At 38.4% G+C, this 24,071-nt stretch overlaps 8 protein-coding genes across 9 annotated transcripts; 4 read left to right on the top strand and 4 right to left on the bottom strand.

The window, feature by feature from the left end:
* Positions 1–123: 123 nt before the first annotated feature.
* On the bottom strand, positions 124–2,218 carry LOC18015559 (peroxisomal membrane protein 11D). Its single transcript, XM_024155068.1, has 8 exons — positions 2,005–2,218; positions 1,560–1,761; positions 1,396–1,470; positions 1,143–1,217; positions 979–1,059; positions 823–897; positions 527–700; positions 124–420 (listed from the first exon to the last, which is right to left on the bottom strand). The coding sequence occupies exons 2-8, from the start codon at positions 1,752–1,754 to the stop codon at positions 385–387; spliced, it is 711 nt and encodes a 236-aa protein (XP_024010836.1). The 5' UTR covers positions 1,755–1,761; positions 2,005–2,218; the 3' UTR covers positions 124–384.
* Positions 2,219–3,422: 1,204 nt separating this feature from the next.
* On the top strand, positions 3,423–6,202 carry LOC18015429 (tRNA (adenine(58)-N(1))-methyltransferase non-catalytic subunit trm6). Its single transcript, XM_006397691.2, has 13 exons — positions 3,423–3,640; positions 3,721–3,848; positions 4,002–4,107; positions 4,196–4,277; positions 4,364–4,434; positions 4,528–4,569; positions 4,722–4,846; positions 4,960–5,053; positions 5,153–5,255; positions 5,344–5,504; positions 5,585–5,690; positions 5,786–5,872; positions 5,949–6,202. Exons 1-13 carry the CDS (start codon positions 3,495–3,497, stop codon positions 6,033–6,035), a joined length of 1,338 nt encoding a protein of 445 aa, XP_006397754.1. The 5' UTR covers positions 3,423–3,494; the 3' UTR covers positions 6,036–6,202.
* Positions 6,203–6,253: 51 nt separating this feature from the next.
* Positions 6,254–9,277, bottom strand: LOC18015428 (protein CELLULOSE SYNTHASE INTERACTIVE 1). The gene is made up of 2 exons (XM_006397690.2): positions 9,047–9,277; positions 6,254–8,094 (listed from the first exon to the last, which is right to left on the bottom strand). The coding sequence occupies exon 2, from the start codon at positions 8,070–8,072 to the stop codon at positions 6,411–6,413; it is 1,662 nt and encodes a 553-aa protein (XP_006397753.1). The 5' UTR covers positions 8,073–8,094; positions 9,047–9,277; the 3' UTR covers positions 6,254–6,410.
* A 497-nt stretch (positions 9,278–9,774) lies between these two features.
* Positions 9,775–10,873, bottom strand: LOC18015427 (40S ribosomal protein S27-1). The gene is made up of 4 exons (XM_006397689.2): positions 10,772–10,873; positions 10,429–10,530; positions 10,166–10,194; positions 9,775–10,074 (listed from the first exon to the last, which is right to left on the bottom strand). The coding sequence occupies exons 1-4, from the start codon at positions 10,772–10,774 to the stop codon at positions 9,945–9,947; spliced, it is 264 nt and encodes an 87-aa protein (XP_006397752.1). The 5' UTR covers positions 10,775–10,873; the 3' UTR covers positions 9,775–9,944.
* Positions 10,874–11,049: 176 nt separating this feature from the next.
* Positions 11,050–14,770, top strand: LOC18015426 (DNA cross-link repair 1A protein). Its single transcript, XM_006397688.2, has 10 exons — positions 11,050–11,819; positions 11,920–12,114; positions 12,270–12,656; positions 12,847–12,910; positions 12,999–13,216; positions 13,322–13,429; positions 13,694–13,799; positions 13,892–14,103; positions 14,216–14,319; positions 14,394–14,770. The coding sequence occupies exons 1-10, from the start codon at positions 11,136–11,138 to the stop codon at positions 14,536–14,538; spliced, it is 2,223 nt and encodes a 740-aa protein (XP_006397751.1). The 5' UTR covers positions 11,050–11,135; the 3' UTR covers positions 14,539–14,770.
* Positions 14,771–14,903: 133 nt separating this feature from the next.
* Positions 14,904–16,126, bottom strand: LOC18015425 (ubiquitin-related modifier 1 homolog 1). The gene is made up of 4 exons (XM_006397687.2): positions 15,989–16,126; positions 15,524–15,599; positions 15,356–15,438; positions 14,904–15,267 (listed from the first exon to the last, which is right to left on the bottom strand). Exons 1-4 carry the CDS (start codon positions 16,009–16,011, stop codon positions 15,150–15,152), a joined length of 300 nt encoding a protein of 99 aa, XP_006397750.1. The 5' UTR covers positions 16,012–16,126; the 3' UTR covers positions 14,904–15,149.
* Positions 16,127–16,417: 291 nt separating this feature from the next.
* LOC18015424 (peroxisome biogenesis protein 16) lies at positions 16,418–18,979 on the top strand. Of its 2 annotated transcripts, none has more exons than XM_006397686.2 (7): positions 16,418–16,626; positions 17,015–17,072; positions 17,404–17,623; positions 17,710–18,274; positions 18,353–18,420; positions 18,597–18,658; positions 18,749–18,979. In XM_006397686.2, exons 1-7 carry the CDS (start codon positions 16,558–16,560, stop codon positions 18,808–18,810), a joined length of 1,104 nt encoding a protein of 367 aa, XP_006397749.1. In that variant the 5' UTR covers positions 16,418–16,557; the 3' UTR covers positions 18,811–18,979. The 2 variants fall into 2 exon arrangements, with proteins under 2 accessions (XP_006397749.1, XP_006397748.1); XM_006397685.2 differs by having other exon boundaries at positions 18,358–18,420; positions 18,749–18,962.
* Positions 18,980–21,134: 2,155 nt separating this feature from the next.
* LOC18015423 (transcription factor TCP9) lies at positions 21,135–22,742 on the top strand. Its single transcript, XM_006397684.2, has one exon. The coding sequence runs from the start codon at positions 21,255–21,257 to the stop codon at positions 22,293–22,295; it is 1,041 nt and encodes a 346-aa protein (XP_006397747.1). The 5' UTR covers positions 21,135–21,254; the 3' UTR covers positions 22,296–22,742.
* Positions 22,743–24,071: the final 1,329 nt, after the last annotated feature.

Below are 24,071 nucleotides of genomic sequence, written 5' to 3'. Positions count from 1 at the left end.
CAATTAGTAAATTTGTGAGAAAACGAACCCAGAATTAATATTACTAATTTTATTAGATCCATGGAATCCTGGACAAATGGTTGAGATTTGGCTTTAGTTTTTTGTCTCCGAATCAAAAGTAAATATAAAAAAACTCATTTTCTGCTGGAGATATTACATACATTTAAACCTTTATCGCCAGTATTTGAAAAGCAAAATGAACACATCCTACATTCCTAATTTTGCAACAAGACTTTGAAGCATAAACATAATTATTATATAATCATCATTCATGCAGATAAGTATTTATACGAGGACTTATAACAGCAGCAAATTACTTAAAAGGAACCAACAGAAACTTTCTCAAATGACTTGTCTCCTGAACACCAGCTTCTTCGATAAGCTTCATGGTGTTTTGATCTTGGGGCGTGTCGGAAGCAGCTGTGTTTGTTGAGAGAAATAAGAATCACATAAGATCAGAAGAGGAAAGTTATGAACTCGGAAAGTGGGTTTGGTGTGAAGAACAAAGAAGATCATTTTTTTTTACCTGGTAACATGAGATAAGGGAGGTGGTGAATCCAAAAGCTCCAGTGACACGAGGAGTGATCTTCTTTGGAGCTAACTGAAGGAGACCAGCTGCTACAACAATGTCCATGGCTGATTTGATCAAAGCAAGAGTCCTCTCGTTAGATTTTTTAAGCTTAGCACGATACTCCTCATCCTGCATTTAACACAATTGTCAAACAGGAATTCAGTTGATATTAAGATTTCCTAGAAACAGAAGATTGAGAGAGAGAGAGTATTGTATTTTTATTATTATTTTGATAAAGAGGAGAACACTACTTGATACTTGTTGCCATTCTTGAGCCCCTTTTCGATCTTCTTCATCGATGAAGAGAGCCTTCCAATCTCACCAATCTAATAATAAAAGTGGAAACCGATAATAAGCAGCGGAAAATGTAACATAAAGAATCACATGGAAGAAAATAATAAACGGACCTCAACTAAAGTTGTACAGACAGATGATCCCATCCAGCAGAAAAGGGATATACGTCCAAGTAACTCAGCTCGCTCTTTGTTCTGTGATGAGATAAAATAACAACATTAGCCCAAACATGAAAACTTCAAATAAGCTAGTGCTGCACAGGTTTGAACTCTCTCACCTTATATATTCCTGATCTCCCAAGCCAGACAATTTGATCCAGGAACAAGAATGTAGATAAAAGTGCGTTCTTCGACTGAAAACAACAAACACCCATCAACAAAGATTGATCTATATCTGTTCTTGAGATCCTTTTCACTACTGCAGCGTTTTAAGCCTTTTTAAAACCCTCTTAGACAATTTTTCAAACAGTTTGCGTGCACAATTCACTTATTGTGGAATTTTGTATGAAAATGAGAAGAACACTGAAGCACCTTTCCAAGTAAAACAAGAGGAAGTGGAGTCCCTTTAGGCATAGGACTGATAAGACCATGTAAGTCATTAACAAACTGCAACACAAATGATTAAAACATTTATCAGTTAAGCAATAAAGTCAAAACGGAAAAAAGCGAAATCGAAACAGCTAAAAAGGCTCAACCTTGAAAAGACGGAAGACCTTCCTAGCTAAGCTAGTGGATTTGTCAACGTTTTGGGCAGTACCAGGTTGTCCACCGCTCAAGAACTTGGAACCATACTGTATAGCTCTGCATAACTTATCCCTTGCCTCGGCTTTGTTCAGATACATAACCACGAGAGCAAGCTCGGCTCTTGATACATCTAATGTAGTCGCCATGTTATCTCTGAAAAAATAAATGGTCGCATATTAGTTAAGAGACACAGAGACCTTCGAAAGCCTAGTCAAATTGCTACTCTAGAAGCCAACAAATTTCAATCATCACAAGCTAGGTTGTAACAATTTCGACGTTCTTGATCGAAGAAACCCAAGAACGATTAACACACGAGGACGATCAGATGGTAGAATCCCAGAATTCAAATAAAAAATAGAAACAATCAAATAAATCAAAGTTTTCGATTCGAAATACCTTTGGAGATGATACGGAGGCGATCTCTATCAACACCCACAAGAGATGTGTGAAGAGAGAAAGGATAAACAAAAAAAGAAAAAGAAAAATGGAAAAAAAGAAAAGAGATTTTCAGTGCCTCTGTTTTTGGAACGTCAGCTATTTGTTTTGTCTTGATCTTCTTTGCTTTGTTGTGATCGGAGATAGGGCTTGTTTGGTCATCTTCGTTCCCCGATAAACAAACAAAACATCGCCGTTGGTCAACGCACTGATCTCCTCTATCGTTCATTTTCAGCCGTCGATTGTGTTGACTCTTTATACAAACCAACGATTTGACACGCTGTGTGTACCAATGCCTTCTCCCACACTTGATTATCTCTTACTCTGCTTGCTGGAAGTTGAGGATATCCCGCGCGTCTGAACCACGTGGCACACATATCTAGGAAAGGAAAAGTCCACGTGGTATTGTAGACATTCATTCTTTCCGGCGAATAGCACTCTCGAATCTGTTCACAAGCCCATTAAAGACCCAATAATGTTTTCACCTTGACGGCTGATCCTTAAACAGTTAAAGTCGTCCCGCAACTAATTTTAGAGGTAAAATAGGTAATTTTTATCTTTTGACCTCTTGGAACTATTTTTTCTACCACTTTTCTTTTGTCCCGCTTTGACCTTGTCGTTAAGAATTGGTAAATACTAGAAGTGGTAAATCCTTATTGGATAGTTTGTTTATTCCAAAAGGTGATCTTATTAGGATTATTTCCTTTTTTTTAATTGAGGACCCTAACCTTCAAATAGTCTCTCTTGCTATAAAAACATTAAAACAACTAAATTGGTATTCCTTGCACATCCAATTTCTCTCAACCTTCACCGGTCGTTCTATACACTGTAAGTCAATTATTTATGCAACGTAAGCATGATCGACATGTGTAATTTACAAAACATGTTTGACTATGATATAAATCTTATACAAAAACTTACATGTATCCAATCACATACATTCCATCATAGGTATTTGCTGATGAACCATAATTCTTCTTTCTCAATTGTTGTTATTTAGCGAGCGTGATTGTCCATATAGATTGTCCATATAGATTACAATTCAAATAAGCTAGTTGTGGAAAGAGATTGTGTTGTTTTTGGATTTTCTTCATTGCTATTGTTTACCGATAGATTGGACGAAGTATATAGCTAATGAAAAGAATCGGTTATCTTCGGTTTTGTGTGGTTCTGAAATTCCTTCACAAATTAGTAAGTGGTTCAAAATCCTCAATGAATATACTCTTGCAGTTTTTGCTATCTATTAGAAACTAGAACGGCCCGTGGCTAATTAAAAACCCAATGAGCTTTGACTTTGGCCCGATTTAACATAAAACCCGCTCTTCTTTAACCGACAAAACATTGTCGTTAGGGTTTTACTTAATCGTTGTTCACTTGTCTCTGAACTGAACTAAAACAAAACAAAACAAAACAACACTGCAGTGTTTTTTTTTCTTTTCCTGAAATAAAAGATGGAGCTCAATAAGGATCAGGCAACCATGTCGGAGAATAATAAGCCTCAAGATCCAGATCCCAGATTTGCTTGCGAAGGTTGCAGCGTTTTGCTCGACGTCAACGATGGCGATCGTCTCGTCTTTGCTCGTCTCTCTGGTGGCGCGTGAGTCTTCAGATTAATTCTCATCCTCAAAATTATATTGATCGGATTTGGTTTTGATTTCTTTCTCTCTTTTTTCACAGTATATTAAAAATTGGGAATAAAAATTACTCTTTAAAGCCAATGATCGGAGCTCCGTTTGGATCTCTGTTCCAAGTCGAAAGCGGAGATGAAGGCTCTTTCCTCTCTCGCATTCTACCCGTTAAACAAGGTTTGTCTTTCTCCCATGAACACTCTTTAATCCTTTTTTGCTGAATTCAAAGAACCTGTTTTTATTTTTGTATAATTACAATGTTCAGCTTTTGATGTTTGGTTATACTATACATAGATTGAATTTGGTCTAATTGATGTTTGCTAATCCCAGAAAATAAAAGTAATAATGTTATCGACGATTCGAGAGATAATCGGGAACTTGTCGACAACAATGAAGCCCAAAACCTTACTGGTGAAGAAATTGAAGCTATGCGGAGGTTAGAAGCAGACTTATCTCTCTCTGTGTGTATTATATTAGATGCATACATTGGAAGATTTGCCAAATTTTTCGGTTTTAATGTGTAGAGAGGGTGCAAAAGGGGATGAAATCATTGAAGCTCTAATTGCAAACAGCAAAACATTTGAAAAGAAGTTTCAGTTGTCTCAGGTATGTATTTACAGTTGATCTCTCTGCTTCTACTTCAAAATATAATAGACACATTTCTCGTTTAATCTTTTTAATTATTTTTTTAGGAAAAATATCTGCTTAAGAAGCAGAAGAAATATGCGCCAAAGGTGCTTCTTAGACGGCCTTTTGCTCGAAGGTATTTCTTCGGGTTTTTTTTTTTTTTTTGTCTCCTTTTTTGTTTGTGACTTCTTTCGTTTCACTTATTTTCGGATCTGTTTATGTGTACCAGTATATGTGAGGCTTATTTCAAGAAATACCCAGAAAGAATCGGGTAAGTGTACTTGTTTCTTTCTTGAATAGTATTCTGAAGATATTAAGTCCCTGCTTCCCTCTGTTGGGATATAAATTCTCTCGCTCTTTTCGATAACAACCGATATTGGTTTAGTATTGATTGGTATTGTATCTTGTTTTCATGTGTTGTAGATTCTTACGAGTAGACGCGTTATCTCTTTTGTTAACAATGGCTAATGTCACCGCATACTCGGATGTGCTTGTGGTGGATATGGTTGGTGGCCTTGTCACTGGAGCAGTGGCCGAACGATTAGGAGGTATAGATATTTTCTTGATACAATCTCTGCTGCATATATGATTCGCTGCTGATTATTTCTGTAACAATGTCCCCTGCTTTTGTGTGTCTTATATGTATATTCATTTTTAACAGGCACTGGTTATGTTTGCAATACATACAAGGGAAATTCTCCTTCTTCTGTGGAGATGGTTAGGATGTTCAACTTTAGTGACAAGGTTATAAAGAGGTGTGTTCGATTTTCTCCTAGTCTTTTTTGCTCTGTAGATTGTGATTAGAGCCGTCATGTGTGTAAAATATATTTGTAATTGACCCTTTCTGTGTGCAGGATCGTGCAGTCATCTATAAACGAGCTCTCATCAGCCAAAACTGTATCTCCTGAAGAAAACAATCAACAAGAAAGAGTTTGTAACGCTGAGATTAATATCAATGCAAGTTGCCAACCTGTACCGTTTCACTTGAGTCTTTTTTTGAGAACTCTTTTGGTTATAACAGAAGTTTTTATTTGAAAAAATGCAGGAACCATCTACATCTGATATTGTAGAAGAAACATCTGTGACAGCTGAGGCTATGGTAGTAGATATTGTTGCCCCAGAGAGCAAAATCATCAAGGCTCCAAAAGCTGGAGCCAAGGCTTCGAAAGAAGCAATAGAAATGTGGCAAGAAAACGGTTTCTCTAGGTAAGTAAACGTAAGTGTTTCTATGAATTAGATTTGGTTTCAGTTCATAAATGCCTGAAACTTGTCTGTTTGATTTGCAGTCTAATCATGGCTGCACAGGACCAAGACCCATGGAGCTTAGCTAAAGATGTATTGCCACTGCTCTCCTGCTCTGCTCCTTTTGCAATATATCATCAGTATTTACAGGTATGTCCATAAGAAGAAAGCTTTTTTTGTTTTTTCAGTGTGTTTGGTAATAATTTTGCAGTCAGAACAAAATCTCATATGATGAAAATTCACAGCCGCTGGCGACATGTATGCACAACCTTCAGCAGGGGAAGATGGCGATCAATCTGCAAATAACAGAACCATGGCTACGTGAATATCAGGTCTGATCAAATTCTCTTTTCTTTTGTTTCCCGATATATTATTCGATCAATAGGTGCCTGATATATTAAAATGCAGGTGCTTCCTTCAAGAACTCACCCTCACATGCAAATGAGTTCTTTTGGAGGCTATGTTCTGAGCGGCATCAGAATCTCTACTACTTGATTCTTGTTTTCGAACCTCATGATTCTTATCATTTTCAATAACTGAGGTTTGATGTTTGATCTTTCCTTTCAGAAAGGTCTTTGTATTCGTATGTTGTTAAGATATAGGGCTGAGATTATAGGAAAACTTTCATGTTGATCTTTTCAATCTAATCGTTATGGTTTATTGCAAATTGCACAGAATCTTAGAAAGTAGAAATCTTTTTGATATGCACTAACTTAACAGAAAATATCATTATCATTACCATTTGCTCAGTTTCATATAGATTATGAAACATTAAAATTACACAGTATATATACCACCACATTAAATATATTTTATTAATACAAGATCTGCTTCGTTTTCTCCTACTTCCTCTTCTTGTTCTTCCCCTCTCTACTTCCTACTAAAGAAACTTCTGACTTTCCCTTTCTCAATCCTTTCAAGAAGCTTCTTCGAACCAGGAACCTCCAATTCCGACAACTTCTTCAGATAACCAACAGCTCCGTACGAAACCATTAGCTTCTTACACTTCCTGCTCGAACAAAGAGCCGCCAAACCCGAAACCGCATACTTCTTCGCCGAATTGCTCGGACTCGGCTCAAGCAACATCACAAGACTCGTCACGCTCTTCTCATCTCTCTTCACTTCTCTGCAATTCCTTGGAACCGTTACAAGAGACGCTATAGCTTGAGCAGCAACCTCTCTAGCTCCACTCGCTTTCGCCTCCAGCATTCTTATCAACAAAGGGATACAACCCGATTCACCGATCATTCTCTTAGTCTCATTCGATGTAGCAACCCTGCAAATCGTCGACGCAGCCGCTTGTTGCGCTCCGGTTGATCCTGATTTAAGAACATGGACTAAACTTGGGATTATCTTGAAGTGAGTCTCGACAGAAACAGAGCCAACCAGATTCCGAATCGCTGCAACTCCTGATTCTTGAGGGAGAGGTCCGTCTAAGTAAGCGAGCAAAGTTTGAATCCCGTTCTCTGATATAACCGATCTTCGAAGAGCTTCGTTGCTACAAGTGAGATTCTGAAGACATTCTGCTGCGTATTCTTTAGATCCCAGCAGAATTCCGCAGCTAAGTATGTTAATCATCACTTTAACGATTCCTTCTTCCGCTAGACTCTGTCTTACTTCAGGGACAGCGGAAATGTTCTTCAAAGTAGAAGCAGAAGCGGCTTGAGAAACAGAGTCCCCTGTTTTGCAAATCTCGATCAACGGACTCACACCTCCGTGACCAACAATCGAACGCGACGTCTCCGATGAAATCGACATTCTCTGCAACGAAATCACCGCTTTCTCTTTCGCAACGGGGCTTCCGGATTCTAGCAGCCTTATCAATGGAGGCAATGCGTTCTCGGAGACGAGCCAGTTTTCGCATCCGCCTGATTCTGCTAAAGAGCAGATCACAGTCACAGCGTTTTCCCTAACGCTAGGCGATGTGGCAGTCAAAAGCTGCACCAAAGACGCGACATTGGTCCGACCCAAAGCGGTGATAACCGCTTTTTCGTCATCTTTCATTACCTCGACGAGCTGCTCAAGCGCTCTGCGTTTGGACTCCAAGTGACCTATTTGAAGCCGAGCAAGCGATTCTCTAACGCTAAACGTTTCCAAGTCTTGAATCGAAGAAGATAAAGGTTGCGTTACTTCACCGAGAACGCCTGTCTTCATTAGCAATCCACAATCTTTTAAGCTAAGATCGATTTTTGCGGATAGAGAGTCAAGATCACTCTGCATCTTCAATTTCCCTTTTTGCTTCTCCTCTGTACATACAATTGCGAGCTCGATGGCTTCTTTCAAGGTTCCTAAGACCGCTTGAAGTTGCTCTTTGCAGAGAGTGTGTTTAGAGAAGCAAGGGTGGCTAGACAAATCCGATAAACATGTGGGAATCTTCTCTAATCTTGAAATTATCACTCTCCATCTGCTTGAGAAACCTGTCACTGTTCTTGCTTTGTCCAAAGCAATCGGGACAAGCTCTTGTGCCTGTAATAACAAATCTTCAACTTTTGGATCAACCAGAGTTTCGTTTCCGGTTTTCTCTTCCACCATGATCACACACAATCCTTTAGCTCTGGTTCACAGAAGAAGGAGAAAAAAAAGAAGAGTCTTTAGCTGCTTTCAGGAAGAGAAAAAAAAAAAAAATAACCAGAAACGATCAAATAAGCCTTGATGATGAGATACACTGGCAAAGAATTTGATCTTTATTGTTGTAATAGAAAAATTAAAAGTGGGGAACGAAAAGTAATGAAGGGAGTAGTTGAATGAGTGATGAACAAGTTGGTAGATTTGTTTTAAATAAAGACACGGATTTAAAGAAACAAAAAGGAAGAAGCCATCAAAAGAGTTTTGAGAATCTTGAAATGATCTCAGAAAAGCTTTCAATATTTGCTGGAGAACAAAACCCTACCAGACAAAATTTAACAAGTCATTTCCCAATTTCCTTTACTTCGTCGGTGTGAACATTAATTGCTATAAAAGCTAATGATAAGATAATAAATAAATAGAAGCATCATTCTATTGTATGAGAAATATTTTAAACGAAAGGCTCAAACAGTCCTGGAAGATCAAGGCAAAAAGACAAGAATACCCTTCTGAAGAACAATACTTGAGAGCGCTTCAAACACAGATTAAAACCAAAGACTGAATGCTTAAGCTGGTTTAGAGGGAAAAGCAATAGAGGAAACTTTGTTTCAAAGAGAAGATGTGAGTCTCTTTCAACAAATCGTATGCTTAAAAATGTCATAAGAGTTCGAACCAAACTCCACTTACACTACACATAAGTTTGGTGACAGATCCACAACTTGTCTTTACTGCAAGAAATGAAAGAAAAACAAAAACTTTTTTTTTGGTTTAATGTTAGGAAAAACAAAAACTTATTCCTTAAAACCTTGTGTAAATTGCCAGAGAGTCAAACAGAACAGGAAGGAAAAAAAATTAAAAACCCAGAACAATCATTGAGATTAAAAACGATCTGTATTCTGGTTTGAATTTCTGGTTTGAATCATTGAGAAGAAAAGAATTACCTTTGGGACTGGAAAGAAAGAACTACGGTTGAGCTTCTGGTTTCGCTGTCCGAAACTAAAATGCTGTGTAACGAATGTGTTGCAGAACTTTGAATTTCGAAACTGAATCCAAACAAAAAGAAGAAAGTGGAAACCTTTCCTTCTCGAAATATTCAAGCTATAGCGAGTCTTCAGAGACTCTCTCTCTCACACAGAAAGAGCTTTGTGTCAGAGTTGTTTAGTCAGCTTTAGATTTGTTCCGTCAGAACCGTAACGCACGATTTTTTTTTAATCTTTTTATCGTATCGAGAGAAATTTCAAATTTCGGTGATCGAACAGCTCCAGTTTTATATCTTGGGGAACCAAATCGAACGGTTGGGATACACCAATCGAAATTTGAATTGGCTTGGTGATTAACCGACGTGGACATCTATCTGGTCTTCTCGGGAGCGTCACGTGTGCGGGAAGTATTGCAAAATTGCCCTTGTGTGTTAATTAAATTAACGAAAACACCATTGGCTTTAGCATCGACTTTTGAGGCCCAGAAAGGAGAAACTGTCGAGGGGACCGGGGCGCGTGAGGCCTTGTGGGCCTAAATTACTTGCAAGAAACGGTGCGCTCTTGTCTTGTCTGCTAATGCTAGTGTTAAGAGTGTAGGCTTTTGTGATTAATTAAATTAATCTCGTAGGCAAACATAAATACGAAGTATTAGAATTAGCAAAGATAATTCTGTGAAGCAAATATAAAATTTACTCTAATAAAACATTAGAGATGCTCTTATTAACTCAAAAATGGTCCAAAATTTTAATTAAAAGAAAATTACTTAAGAAGAAACTAAAGGAAAAGACGTGACTGAGAGAAAAAAGAGTGGAGTCATCTTGTGTTTTTTTTTTTGGGTCTAAAGTGGAGACATTCGTCACTAAACGAGCGGCTTTTTCCTAAAAGCGCATCCTTCAGTGAGCAATGCCTTTCCTCCTGTTGGTTGGCACAACACCGTCTGGCACTTTCCACACAACACAATCGTCTGTGAATGGCTGAACACCGTTGTGCTGCAAAATTCCACAAACCATAACCCAAACCCATTCATAAATTATCAAGCAAAAAACATAGATAAAAGACTTCCAAAGTTAAGGATATTACATGTTAAAGCAGCCTTGGTGCTTTACATCCTACATCAACCACATAACATAAAAAAATGAAAAAAATATATAATCAGTACACAAAAGAAGTTTACTGATAAAAATAATGATGAGAATCAAACTAAAAAAAAAAAAAACTCAATTCATAATAGCTCTAAAACATCTGAAACTAAGAGTGAACATATTTGGATATTATTATGCAACTGGATGATGATAAGCAGCAAATAAAAGTTTTCAAGTTTCAACGAAAGAAGAAAAAATTACCATGTAATATGAATTGGGAGACTGAACAAGGCGCTTGAGCTTGTGCTTCCTCTTCTCAAGCTCAGCAGGTGGGTTAAGCAGATCAATATCGTTTTGAAGAACCTGAGGTTTTATTCCAATATATACAGATAATCTAACTATCCTTGTGCTCAATCAATCAAATCATGATACCCTAATTCAAAATCTCTCAAAGCCTAAGAATTGTATTCAGACACAAGACACGATATATTTAACAACGGAGTGCATCAAAACTAGACGCAAATTAATTAAGGATTCGTTTGTTCTTTGTTCTTATCCACAGAAACTAAAAAAAAACCGAAGAGATTAAAGATCGAGAACTAACCATCCCTCTTCGTTAGATTCTAAAGATGACAAGCCTTGGGAGAGAACACAATCAGCCGAGAAAATGGTTTTGTAAGTTATTAGCCCTAATTAGATCACACATAACAACGCCTTATAAACTCAATTCAATATATGGTTGACAAAAGATTATTGGGCTTAATATAATGGACTAAATCTCTATTAATATGGGCCAATTTAAAAAAAAAAAGAGAAACATATCCAACAAAATTTTAAATGCCTTCATTGCTCGGACAAGTCGCAATTTTTCCAGTCGAAACGTCGTCTCTTTCTCTCTTCTGTACTGTTGAGTAACGCTCACTCACACGATACAGTCTCTCTCTCCCTCTTCGGCCTCGCCGGAAATTATGCAGAACACCGAGGGAGATGACGATGACGACTTCCAGATCCCTCCTTCCACTCAGCTTTCTATTCGAAAACCCCTCCACCCAACCAACGCTTACATCTCTCACCGGCGCCCTCCCAAGAAGAAGCCCAGACTAAGCCTTAATCCTGGAAAGGAGAATGTTGCTCCGCCTCCTGAATTTAGCTCCGACCCGGATTTCTCTTCTGGGAATTATGCTCTGACTTCGGATCTTCTCGGCTCGTCTTCTACTCCAGACTGTAGCTTATTAGACTGTATTCCATCGAGTGTTGATTGTTCGGGAGGAGATGTAAGTGAGCCTATTTTTGTGGAAACAGAAGACGAGCATCTTTTGGCTGATGAAAAGGTGAGGGATGACTGTTTCAAGGCGAATCGTGAGGGTTATTTGTGCAATTCGATGGAGGCTAGGTTATCGAAGTCGAGAATTCGTCTCAGGTTTGATGGTGGAATCCACGAGGAAGATGAAGTGTTTGTTGAGCCCGACACTGAGCTCGACGTGTTGATAAAGCTTTGCTCTGAGGGTAACAGTGGAGAGTGTAGTTTAGGCAAGAACGATTTGATTCAGTGCCCACTGTGTTCAATGGATATCTCAGATTTGAGTGAGGAACAGAGACAATTTCACAGCAGTGAGTGTCTTGACAAGTCGCATAATCATGCTCTTCAGCAAGTAAGCTTCTTTGTTATCTGATCACTTTTTTTCGCTTTCCTTGATTTTGATATTGAATTTAGTTCAATTTTTTGCTTCATTTTCGACATTTGATTTTTAGGGTTCCCCGAGGAAATGCGAGAATTCGTCTTCTTGTATTGAGGAATCTGTTGATGATCCAGTTCGGCATCCACAGCTAGTTAATGATCTCTCTCCGGTGCTTAAATGGCTTAGGAGTCTAGGTTTAGCTAAATATGAAGATGTTTTCCTTCGCGAAGAGATCGACTGGGATACCCTTCAGTCACTCACGGAGGAGGTAATGGAATACCTTAATTTTACATGGAACAAAAGCTTTGATTAGTATCTTCACCAAAATCTGGAAAATACAAACTATTTATGTTCATGTATGAATGGCTTACTTGTTTACACAAACAAACTGGATTGAGAATTGACGAGGTTATAATTCCACAGGATCTCCTGAGCATAGGTATTTCGTCACTTGGTCCCAGAAAGAAGATTGTGAATGCACTTAGCGCACTTAGAGAAGAAGCCTGTGCATCTTCAGCTCAAGGGCAGGCACATTCTCTTATTAGCCATGTTACAGAGAGACTGAGGGAGAAGTCAACCAATCGTAAGGCAAGTGAGCCCAAAAAACCAACTGCCAACAAGTTGATTACAGAATTTTTCCCTGGTCAGGCTACTGATAGCACGAAGATCCGGAAGCCCCCTAAAGAACCTTCCACAGAGAAGAGCCCTTCAGATTCTGGCGGGAGACGTGCTGTGAGAAGAAATAGCAACAGTGGAAAATCTAAAGTTATTCCACATTGGAATTGCATTCCGGGGACACCCTTTCGAGTGGTAATTCTCCGTAACAAGCCAGACCGTGGTTTCACTTCTTTGTCCAAGTTAGAACTTTTTAAATGCAACCTTGTTACATATTTCTCCTTCCCATTCAATGCAAATATGCACAGGAAATTATACTTCATATTTTCTGCTGAGTGCTGAGTATTTATGTTTGGTGACTTTCTTGTTTAATATGTGTATGCAGGACGCATTCAAGTACCTCACACGCAATTGTTGCCATTGGTTTCTTACACACTTTCATCTTGATCGTAAGTAGTCTAGTGTTTGCCTATATTACACAGAAGAATCATGCACATCATGAAACAATGCTCACTGTCTCTGGATCCTCATTTACAGATTATCAAGGTCTGACAAAGTCATTTACGCATGGGAAGATATACTGTTCCTTAGTTACCGCAAAGCTGGTAAATATGAAGATTGGGATCCCTTGGGAGAGACTGCATGTCCTGCACCTTGGCCAGAAGGTGAGTATTGCGGGCATTGATGTGACATGCTTTGATGCAAACCACTGCCCGGGATCCATCATGATACTCTTTGAACCAGCTAACGGTAAGGTGCGTTTTTAAATTAGACATTTCCAATCCAATGTGTATTCATAAGCATGTTTAGAACTTTCCAGTTGCAAAATAATTTTCCCTGGACTATGTTGATTTGTATAGGCTGTTCTACATACGGGTGACTTCCGGTATGGTGAAGAGATGTCAAACTGGCTGATGGGTTCGCATATCCACTCTCTTATCCTTGATACTACTTACTGTAACCCCCAGGTTAGTCATGCATCAATATTATATTGTATTGTAGCATTAAGAAAGCAATAAGTTTTTCGATTAACATTCATCCGGTTGATATATGAAATCCATTTTTACCTCAAGTTTCTCGGCATGATTCCTCTCATTTTACGATTCCTTCATTTTAGATTTATAGTGAATAAAGAAGCACCGTAGAGTTCTATTACCATTTTTTGTTCCTTCCGGAGAGGGAAAGAGAACTTCATATGATTGCTTTCATATAAATGTCATCATTTGTTGCAGTATGACTTTCCAAAGCAAGAGACTGTAATACAGTTTGTTGTTGAGGCTATTCAAGCGGAAGCCTTTAATCCCAAGACCCTTTTCTTAATAGGAAGTTACACCATCGGTAATATGTTCTCTCTTCTTTTCTGAATCGATATATCATGTTGAGAGCGGCTTTTCATGTATTGAAATTCTATTATCTCTTCTCTTTTGAAGGTAAGGAGAGGCTGTTCTTGGAAGTTGCACGCGTGCTACGTGAAAAGATCTACATCAATCCTTCAAAACTAAAACTTCTGGAGTGCTTGGGATTCTCGAAGGAAGATATGCAGTGGTTTACAGTGAAGGAAGAGGAGAGCCACATTCACGTTGTGCCCTTGTGGACGCTTGCCAGTTTCAAACGGCTGAAGCATATAGCTAACCGATACACAGTAAGAAACGCATCGATTCAGTTTGACTCAAAGAAAATCTGTTTTTTTTCTTTTTCTTTTTCTGCTGGTTTCTGTAAAAGATGAGTTCTTAGGCGATTTTTCTGCCCTGCAGAACCGATACAGCCTTATCGTTGCATTCTCTCCCACTGGCTGGACATCGGGTAAGACCAAAAAGAAGTCTCCAGGAAGAAGGTTACAACAGGGTACAATAATAAGGTAATTGATTCGCCTTATTCAAGTCATGTGGTGCATTGAGCTCAAAATCATGAGAATCTTAATATATCTTTCAGGTACGAGGTTCCTTACAGTGAGCATAGCAGCTTCACTGAGCTGAAAGAGTTTGTGCAACAAGTGTCGCCTGAAGTTATCATACCGAGTGTTAACAACGATGTACCTGACTCTGCAGCTGCAATGGTGTCAATGTTGGTTACTTGATCGCTGTTTTACATTTGCGATTAAGCTGATTGGCTGCTCAGGTTTGCAACAAAGGGAAGCCTCCTTGGCTACCAATTTGAGCAGAGTGTCAAAGATCGATGAAGGAAATAGATAGTATCATGTTCTAGTTAAAGGTAGCAATGTAACCACGTGATTATGTATTGTTTATAACTCGCGAACTCCGAAGGATTGCTGTCATGAAATGTTTTCTATATATCAACTTCTTTTGTCTGATTTCTTCAGAAGAACTACTATTAGTAGTAGATCAAAAGATTTCGAATTTAGCTCTTACCAGAGATCAACAACATTTTTCAGCTTTCATTCATAAGAAAGATGCAAAAAAAGCATTTCAAAATACCCAAATAGATGCAAATAATAGATGTTCCATAACTCACGACCAGGCTCGTAGAGTTGTTGATTTTGTAGCGGTTCAACGAAGAGTAAACAGATATACAAATTTGGATAGATATTAGTTTAGACAGTATGTGAAGAAAGGTTCTTATAATAAGATAAATCTACTATCAATATTTTTTTTCAAGTAAAACAGATACATTAGGTTCAGTAATTGCTGACACTACAAACAGCAAGTATCAAAAGGCGAGTCTGATTCTTCATCCACCGTGCAAGGTCGAAATGAAAACAATAACATCTTTGTCTTCGATTGTTGTATCGAGCTGACCGCTTAGCTCCCAATCACAGTCATTCACTAGCACAAGAACCCCAGGTCTTCTGCACAACATTTGATTTTCCATGTTAGATAAATAAAACACTTAAACCTTAAACTTGAGCTGATAAAGAAGAAGAAAGGCATACTAACACAGTATCTCCCTTCATGAACATTTCAGGCCTCTCTTTGATTAGATTTGTACGAACCCAAGAAAGCAAATGCTTCATTGTTAACTGATTTATGATTTGAAAAGAAAGTTATTACTGTGAGCTTTAGATAATCATAATGACCCAAAAACCTTAAGAATTGTGAGCTTACATCATCTGCTCCATTAGGCAAATCGACGTTTACTTTATGGATTTTTTCAGAATCACAGAGTAGCTCTAAACCACCCCTACAGATCACATGCAAATTTTTACCATTCAAAGTTTAATCAGTGAACAAGAACTAAACACGTATATGATATATTCATCGTCCATCTTCTTCGATTCCAGCACTACATAGAAACAATCGGCAAAAGAATAGCAAAAACAACAACAAACCATCCCTATTTGATGATCTAGCAACTAAAATGAAAAGTTGACGAATTGTAAAGCTCTCAAAAGACACAATTAGAAGTAAAGAGAAGCAAAAACGTTACCAAAAAGTAAAATGCCAAAAAAGAACACAGATTCCTTGACCACATTACTTTCACACTAATCAAAGAAGCAAAAAGAGCCGAGAGTTGGGAAATTTTCGAATAGGTCAAAGTAAATTCACAGAGAAAGAAAGGGATTGTCGCACCCGAATTCAAGAGTTAATTGCATCCTCGTCGATGTTGATCAACAAACCCCAGCTCTTCTAGGGTTCTTTCTCTCTTTCAGCTTCGTCGTCACTGCGCAAGAAAACGTTGAATCAAGTCATCATCGTTCTAGTTTAGGACATGGTGGGCTCTTTTAATTGGGCCTCAAATATTCGTTCTAGTTTAGGATATGTGGGCTCCTTAATTGGGCCTCAAATATTCGTTCTAGTTTAGGACATGTGGGCTCTTCTTTAATTGGGCCTCAAATCTAGTACGACTAGATAAGTTTTATTACTTTTCCCGATGAATAATCCTGTGCTACGCACACGTTAAAAAGTGGCTCATCTAATCGTAATCGTTAATTGTATAGAACTGTGCATATATTTGACGGACAGGATTGGGTTCTAGCTCTCACTTCAGAATAATGGACGCTCAATAACATACCCAGCAACCGGCAAAATTGCTGCAACCAAGGAACGGAAAATTCAGAGATTCAACGTGAATGGGATTTTCTTGTTTCGGAATTTCTTCTGTGAGATAGAAATTCAATTTTTCCGAATTTTGAAGCTCCATGGAAGCTTATAAGCAATGGGTTTGCAGAAATAGAGAGTATGTACATTCCTTAGGATCTCTTGCCAACGTAAGATTCATTCCTCTTCTGCTCAATTCCTGTAATCCAGTTTTTTTGTTTGTTTTTTGATTCTCTATCTATCTGGGTTTACTTTCGTGTTCCCGTTCGTGCCAAATTTAAAGTTTCATCGTCTGGTTGTTTGAGTTTTTGCTTGACTAGTAGAGCTTATAGAGAGTGCAAATTTGAGATCGAAGCGTTTCCTTTATTGAGTTTAAGAAAAGTGAAACCCTTACAGAAGCTCAAAACTGGAATTAGTTCGTGGATTTGATGCGATTGTGATCTTAATCGCTTGCCGAAATCGTTGGAATTGTGAATTTCATTAGGCTATATTCTATACTATTAACTCTTCAGTTATCAAAACTTTACTCAGATATTGAGTGTGATTATTTGGTTGCAGGGATTGACATGGCTGCTTCCTGAGAAATTTTCAGCTTCAGAGATTGGACCAGAAGCAGGTTTTGTGAAACTTTGGTAACATTTTACTGCTTTCGTGAAACTTTGGTAACACTTTACTGCTTTCAATCTTAGAAACAAAAAACTACTTCTATTGTCCCTGTTTAGCTCCTTAAGTCTCTTGTTGGAATGGAACTTGTGTTCTGAATCTCCTATACTCGTTTTATCGGTTATCAAATCATACCTTGTTCCTCACATGTTTACCGTCCTCAGTTTTTGATAATTTCATTAGAACCCTTGACTTTGGAAGAATGTTTTTTCCCCCTTTTACGTATCTCTCTCGTGCTTTTGAATCGCAAATTGTGATGAAAGTTTCTGTAATCTACTCTGTAGTAACGGCTTTTCTGGGCATATTCACAACTATCAATGAACACATAATTGAAAATGCTCCAACCACCCCTGGTCATGTTGGATCTCCCGGGACTGATTCATCCCTATCTTATCCGTTACTCATCGCCATCCTAAAGGACTTCGAAACCGTTGTGGAAGTGGCGGCTGAACACTTCTATGGGGACAAAAAATGGAACTACATTATTGGCACTGAAGCTATGAAGTAAGTTTGCTTCTTCTTTTTTTTTCTTGATCACTTACAACATTCTTGGTCGGCTTTTTTGATATCCGGAGAATGTTAATTTGCAGGGCTCTCATTAGGTTAGCCTTGTTTCGGAATAGCGGATATAAGATGCTTCTTCAAGGAGGGGAAACACCTAATGATGGGAAAGATTCTAACCAATCGGAGTTGCAAAATAGAGCTGGTAATTCAGATAGGAATCCTCATAGTTTTGGAAACCAAAATCATCATAATCCATGGAACTTGGAAGGACGGGCGATGTCAGCTTTAAGTTCATTTGGTCAGAATGCAAGAACAAGAACTACAACACATTATAACTCGGGTTGGTCTCGAAGGATTCAACATCAGCAAGCAGTTATAGAGCCAGCAATGATCAAGGAGAGGCGAACAACGCTCTCCGAGCTATTATCTGAAAAGGGTGTTAAGGGAGCGTTATTTGTAATAGGTGAGGTTCTGTTCATAACGAGACCGCTCATCTACGTTCTTTTCATCAGAAGATATGGAGTCAGGTCTTGGATTCCTTGGGCTATATCGCTTTCCGTGGACACACTGGGAATGGGGATTCTTTCAAATTTGAAGTTGTGTGGGGAGAAGAGCAAGCAAATCCATTTCTCTCAACCTGAAAGGGACGAGGTTAGGACATTTCTAGGACAATCAATTGCATTTTAATGTTGAAACAGTTTAACTGAAAATTCCTTGTTTTCGATTCAGCTCAGGAGACGGAAGCTGCTTTGGGCATTGTACCTAATGAGAGATCCTTTCTTCACCAAGTATACCAGGTGAGTGCGTTTTTCTGTTTAAAAACCCAAGGGAAGTAAATATGTATTTTTTTTTCTGTTGCTTTGGGTTTGTTCTGATATGGAAAAGAAAAGAAGGAAAAAAAAAACGAATTGGGTATGGCTTATGCTATCGCGGTTAATAGTAGACCAATATGTTTGTGTGACGGTGATTGCAGGCAGAAGCTGGAAAGCTCTCAGAAGACGGTGGAACCAGTTCCATTGATCGGTTTCCTCACAGGTTTGCTTTTAGATGTCATGTCATTACATTCTACAGATATCGTTGATCGTCGATTCCTCGTGCGTTCTTGACTTTAGTTCGATTTTGCAGAGAAAATTGTGGAGCTTTTGGTGGGAGCTCAGTCACGGTACACTTACATATCAGGGTCGTGAGTATAACCAGCCCGTGCCCATGTTAAGAAAAAAGAAACACTCGCCTGCGTGACTTTGTGAATATAGTTTTGTTATTTATTTTGGGATATATTTTGATATTGAAATTTAGTTATAGTGATAAACTTATTCTAAATTATTAGACATAAATCCAATTCAACATAGTTAAAACATACTTTTGTTTTTTATACTTTGTTTTTTTTTTATGTCTCTTTTAAATAATTTTAGTTAAGTAGAAGATATTTATGACTTTTTATTTGAAGTTTATTATCATAATTCATTTTAATATATCAAAATCTAAACAGAAATGTTTACTTTATATAAATTCAAAATGTATTTTTTTAAAAAAAAATTGTTTTATCAATTGAACAAAATATTGTATTGATAAGACATATTATGATAAATGTCTAATAAACTCTTTTAAAAGAGAATGAAACTTAATCCTTTATTTTTTTGTGTCTTAATAATTTGTTTTTATACAACATTAGATATTACTTGTTTCATTTCCAGAATTTTAGACAAATAAAACAAAGCCGTTTTCATGGGTAGAAGTGGAACATCAGAACACTTTTTTATTTATGTTCATATATCAATACGAGAGAATCTTTGATAAGTTAACTTTATAGGTTAACAGAGAGAAAGAATTGCTGAATGATGAAATTGTTCATCATAGATTGATAACATCAGTTCTGTGTAAAATTGTGTAAATCCGACACCTCAAAATTGTATCTTTACATCAGTTCAGCCTGACATAAATTATGCTGACGTAATGGTATGCTTTTATCTATGGTAAGCAAAACTTTGGTGGGCATCAAAAATTACGATATTATCCTACGGTGGTGGACCCGAATCTCTTACCGAGAATGTGGAGCCCATTGGATTTAAAGCCCGAAGAAGATTACTGGCTAAACCGGTATTATGTCTGTATGCGAGTCGGGTTTAATACTGATCTGATCCGTTCGTTTATTGATCAAAGTGTGCAGAGAGAGAGTGGTGGGGCCAAATAAATGGGCCTTGCCTCTCAACATTGTGTGGTGTGACCGGCACTGGAAGGTAGGGTCCATTCAGACCCACTTTAACCCGTTTTCGTTTTGTAGCCTTTTCTTTCTTTTCTTTTTTTTGGTGGTAGGCCCGCTTTCTGTTCACATGGTTTAATCAAATTGAAAGAGAAGCTAGTTAGATATACTAGTTACTGTTTTAACTCTTGTTTTTCTATCATCATATCTTAAAAAATACTCCCTCTGTTCAGAATTATTTGATGTTTTAGAAGGTTTTTTTTGTTCAGAATTATTTGATGTTCTCACTTTTCAATGCAAAATTTAATGAATTTTTATAGTTTTTGATCTTTTATATTTTGAAGATTGTTTTCTTATTGGCTGAATGATATTTAAATGAATTATAAATAATATTTTTAGTATAGGAAAAATAAAAATTAAATGAATCATTAAACTGTGTGCAAAAACCTTAAACATCAAATAATTCTGAACAGAGGGAGTAATAAGTAACTATTTCTTTATATACAAAAGGTGAACCAATTAACTTCCTCAAACTAAGAATTAAGCTGATTAGTGTTATATTTTGTATTGAATCTTTATGATATCCGGATTGAACATTGTCTAATTAGAAGTATGTGTTTGTGTAATGGGTTCACCGGTTTAGTACAAGGACAATAGGATTTTGGAATCCAGGAAAGGATTATTCCCGAAACACTAATTAGCTTTCTGGTGGCGCAGCCCTTGTGACCTACATAAATGGGGTCCAATCCCAAGTATGGGCGTTTTGAAAGAAATCTTTATTTTCCTACCCGAAAAATTATTATTCAGATCTTTTCAAGGGTTAGGAAAAATAAACTTGACAAGCTGAGGGAATTATTGTGTGATTGTTACACTGTCTGGTCGGTTTATATAGTAACCAATGTTTATTTATATTGGTTTTGATGAAGTTTTGCTTCGGTTTGGGATTGAAACGAACTTCCATTCTGCAAGATTTATATCACATCGAACTTTTTTCAACAAATATAAATTTTGAGAGAAATTTTGCATTACGTTGCACATTAGTAACAGCTTGTATATAAACTCAATAATTGCTCCTCTTCTAAAGATCAAATTGTAAGAAAGTCTTTTATAAAGAGGAAATAAAATTTTCTGGAACCCACTGAACCGATGGTCCAACAGAAGATGGAAACCATAGGAGGGGAAGGATCCAGGTGGTAAAATCCTAATGGCTCTCAAAAGCTAATCCAATATATCAAAAACCGTTGATTTTTCCCGGATCAAAAAAGCGTCAGTATTCTCACTGCCTACTTGCTATATATATATAGACAAGTCACAGTTAATATCTCCCCCGACGTGTAACGCCGTTAAAACGATTCTTTTCCAGAGTATCCGCTTCTCTGTTCCGCTTTTACATCTCTCGTCGTCGTCATCTCCACCGTCCGTTATAGTTTAATGACGACGATTAAGAAGCAAGAAATTGGAGGCAAAGATGAACGCCTAAGATCCGTTGATCAAAGCATCATCAACGGCATCAGAAACGTGGAAACTTCTAAACCTTTAAAGGCAAATCCCACGGCGAGCCTCGAGCCCAAGGCGGAACCGTCGTTAGAGGCGGCGACTCCGTCGATTTCAATGTCTTTAGCTCCACCATCGACGATGGGACCGCCATTGAAGAGAGCGTCAACTAAAGACCGTCACACCAAAGTTGAAGGAAGAGGGAGGAGAATACGGATGCCTGCCACGTGTGCGGCTAGGATTTTTCAGTTGACTCGGGAGCTAGGACACAAATCCGACGGCGAGACGATTCGGTGGTTATTGGAGAACGCCGAGCCGGCGATTATCGCGGCAACGGGTACGGGAACGGTTCCAGCCATCGCTATGTCGGTAAACGGAACCCTAAAAATCCCAACCACCACGAACACTGATTCCGATTTGGGGGAGAATCCGGCGAAGAAGAGACGCAAACGACCTTCTAACAGTGAGTATATAGACATAAACGACGCAGTTTCGGTTTGTTCCGGTTTAGCTCCAATTTCCACGGCAACAATCCAGCCTCTGCAAGCTCCGGCATCCACCGTGGCTCAACAAACTCTGCCGCAAGGGATGATCCCGATGTGGGCGATTCCTTCGAACGCAGTGATTCCGGCGGTAGGAGCTTTCTTCTTCGTTCCACAGGTCGCTGGTCCGTCGAATCAGCCGCAGATGCTTGCTTTTCCAGCTGCCGCTTCGCCGTCGTCTTATGTCGCCGCCGTTCAACAGGCTTCCTCGATGGCTAGACCCCCACCTGTTCATGTTGTTCCCAGCAACGGAGTGATAACCGGTTCGAAGCCATCGAATACGACGTCGATTATGGCTCCGAGCTCGAGCTCCGACATAAGAATCGGAGGTTCGTCGTCAACGACGCATATGCTTAGAGACTTCTCGCTAGAGATTTACGATAAACAAGAGCTTCACCAGTTCATGACCACCACGACACGGTCATCGAACCACTGAACGGCGTGCGTATCACCGGAGGAGGAAACGGTCACGTGGGCACGTGAGGAAGGGAGTAAAGACGCGCACGTGTTAAGTGGGCCTAGTTTTTAGGCAGATGTGGGGTCCATTTCGCTGGTGGGTCAACACGCACCCAAAAAAAACGAAAAAACAAAGAAAAGCAGAGAGAGGCTCTGGCGAGTGGGAGAAAGAGGGAGGGGCCACACAGTCCCCCCACCTTACGCATAGCTTCCGAGGCGGCCAGGTTGGGTGTGGTCCCCATTTCGGTAGGGTTACTGTGGTCCGTGCCTGTGGGACCCTATTTAAGCATAACTTCGAAACGTTTCGTTTTATTTGGTGGGCCTCACCACTTTGTCTTCAGTTTTTGGACTTTGGTTTTTGGTTTGTAAAAGTATACCAAAATTTGCCACAATAAGATTTACTGAAGCCCTCTTATAATTAAAAAAATCCGAAGTCATGGTCCACCCAACAACAATTGTGATATTGATGTTTGAAAATTTTTTAATCTATACGAAAATAATAATTTAACTCTGATGATTTTTTACTAAAATTGTCATAGCATTACTTTTTAGATAATTCCTTTTTTTAAGAAGTGTTAAAAAGCATTACTTTATTGTTCCTTTTGATTTTCGTAAAGTCTAAGTCCGTGTATGATTTTCTTTGGCGGGGCCTAGTAGCTTGCTTGTACCACTAATACGACTTTGTTTCGTGGGGCCTGTGAACACGCATGAACAGACTGGCGTGGGCTCTGCTTCTTATCCATTAAATCTCTACCGTTCATTCTATCATCTCGTCCTAACCGTTAATTCTATCTCCTTTTATTCAACACTTTCAGTGGTAGATATTTTGCTTTTGCTCACGTCTCTACGCCAGACACGATTTACTACTAGATATTAGATAATTTATTAATGCCTGTTATGAAGTGTGGTTGTTATACCATTATTCTCAGTTACTCACCGTTAACAGTAAATGTGGTTTAGCTAATTATGAAACTAGTACTTTAAACAAACTCTATAAAAGACACAGACACGGGATAAAGGAATTATTGGAGGCCCAAATCAAATTGGCGAATGGGAAAAAAGTTCCAGAAGAGTTGGCTATAGGAGTCCACGTGGACTTGACATGACATGTCGCTCTCTTTCTTTTGTTGTGGACCTCTTTTCTCTTTTATAGGCTTAGCCTATAAATTTCAATGTTCATGGATAAGAATATGAAACCAAATGTAAACCATAACGATAAGAAAACCTATGCTTGATGACATCAAAGAGCTAAGCCTAAAGAGAGACAAGTATGTGCTTACATAACATTTAGGGCCAAAATATTTAAGGCCTACTATTTTGCAGGCCTGACTTATACACTGAACAACCCAAGCTTAGCGTATTATCTTTTGACACACGTTTCAAGTCAATGATAATAGTAGATATTAATTCTTAACAACCCGCATTTACAAATTGGTATGTCGGCCGAATATGTCAAACCCCTGGGACTGGACATGGATTTACTAATTTTAAAATTCCAGATATTAACTTCTTTTTTTAACATTTCCAGATATTAACTATGTTAGCAAAATCGGCCTTAAGTCCTTTAATTTGACGACGACAACCAGAACTAAATACCCGTCGCCTTTTTCCATTTGAGATTTGTTATTTTTTTGGTCTTGAAACTCCATTTGAGATTATTTATGAGTTGTTATGACAGTCCATGTGCAATCATAATCCTTATATAAATTATCTGCTTGCGTTGACGAAAACTTTATCGTGCCCCCTTGTAATTATA

This window comes from Eutrema salsugineum, unplaced genomic scaffold (genome assembly GCF_000478725.1).
Source record: "Eutrema salsugineum unplaced genomic scaffold, Eutsalg1_0 scaffold_22, whole genome shotgun sequence".
NCBI classification, from domain to species: Eukaryota; Viridiplantae; Streptophyta; class Magnoliopsida; order Brassicales; family Brassicaceae; genus Eutrema; species Eutrema salsugineum.
Note: the sequence above shows the minus strand (reverse complement) of the source record. Positions and strands in the feature narration are given on the sequence as shown.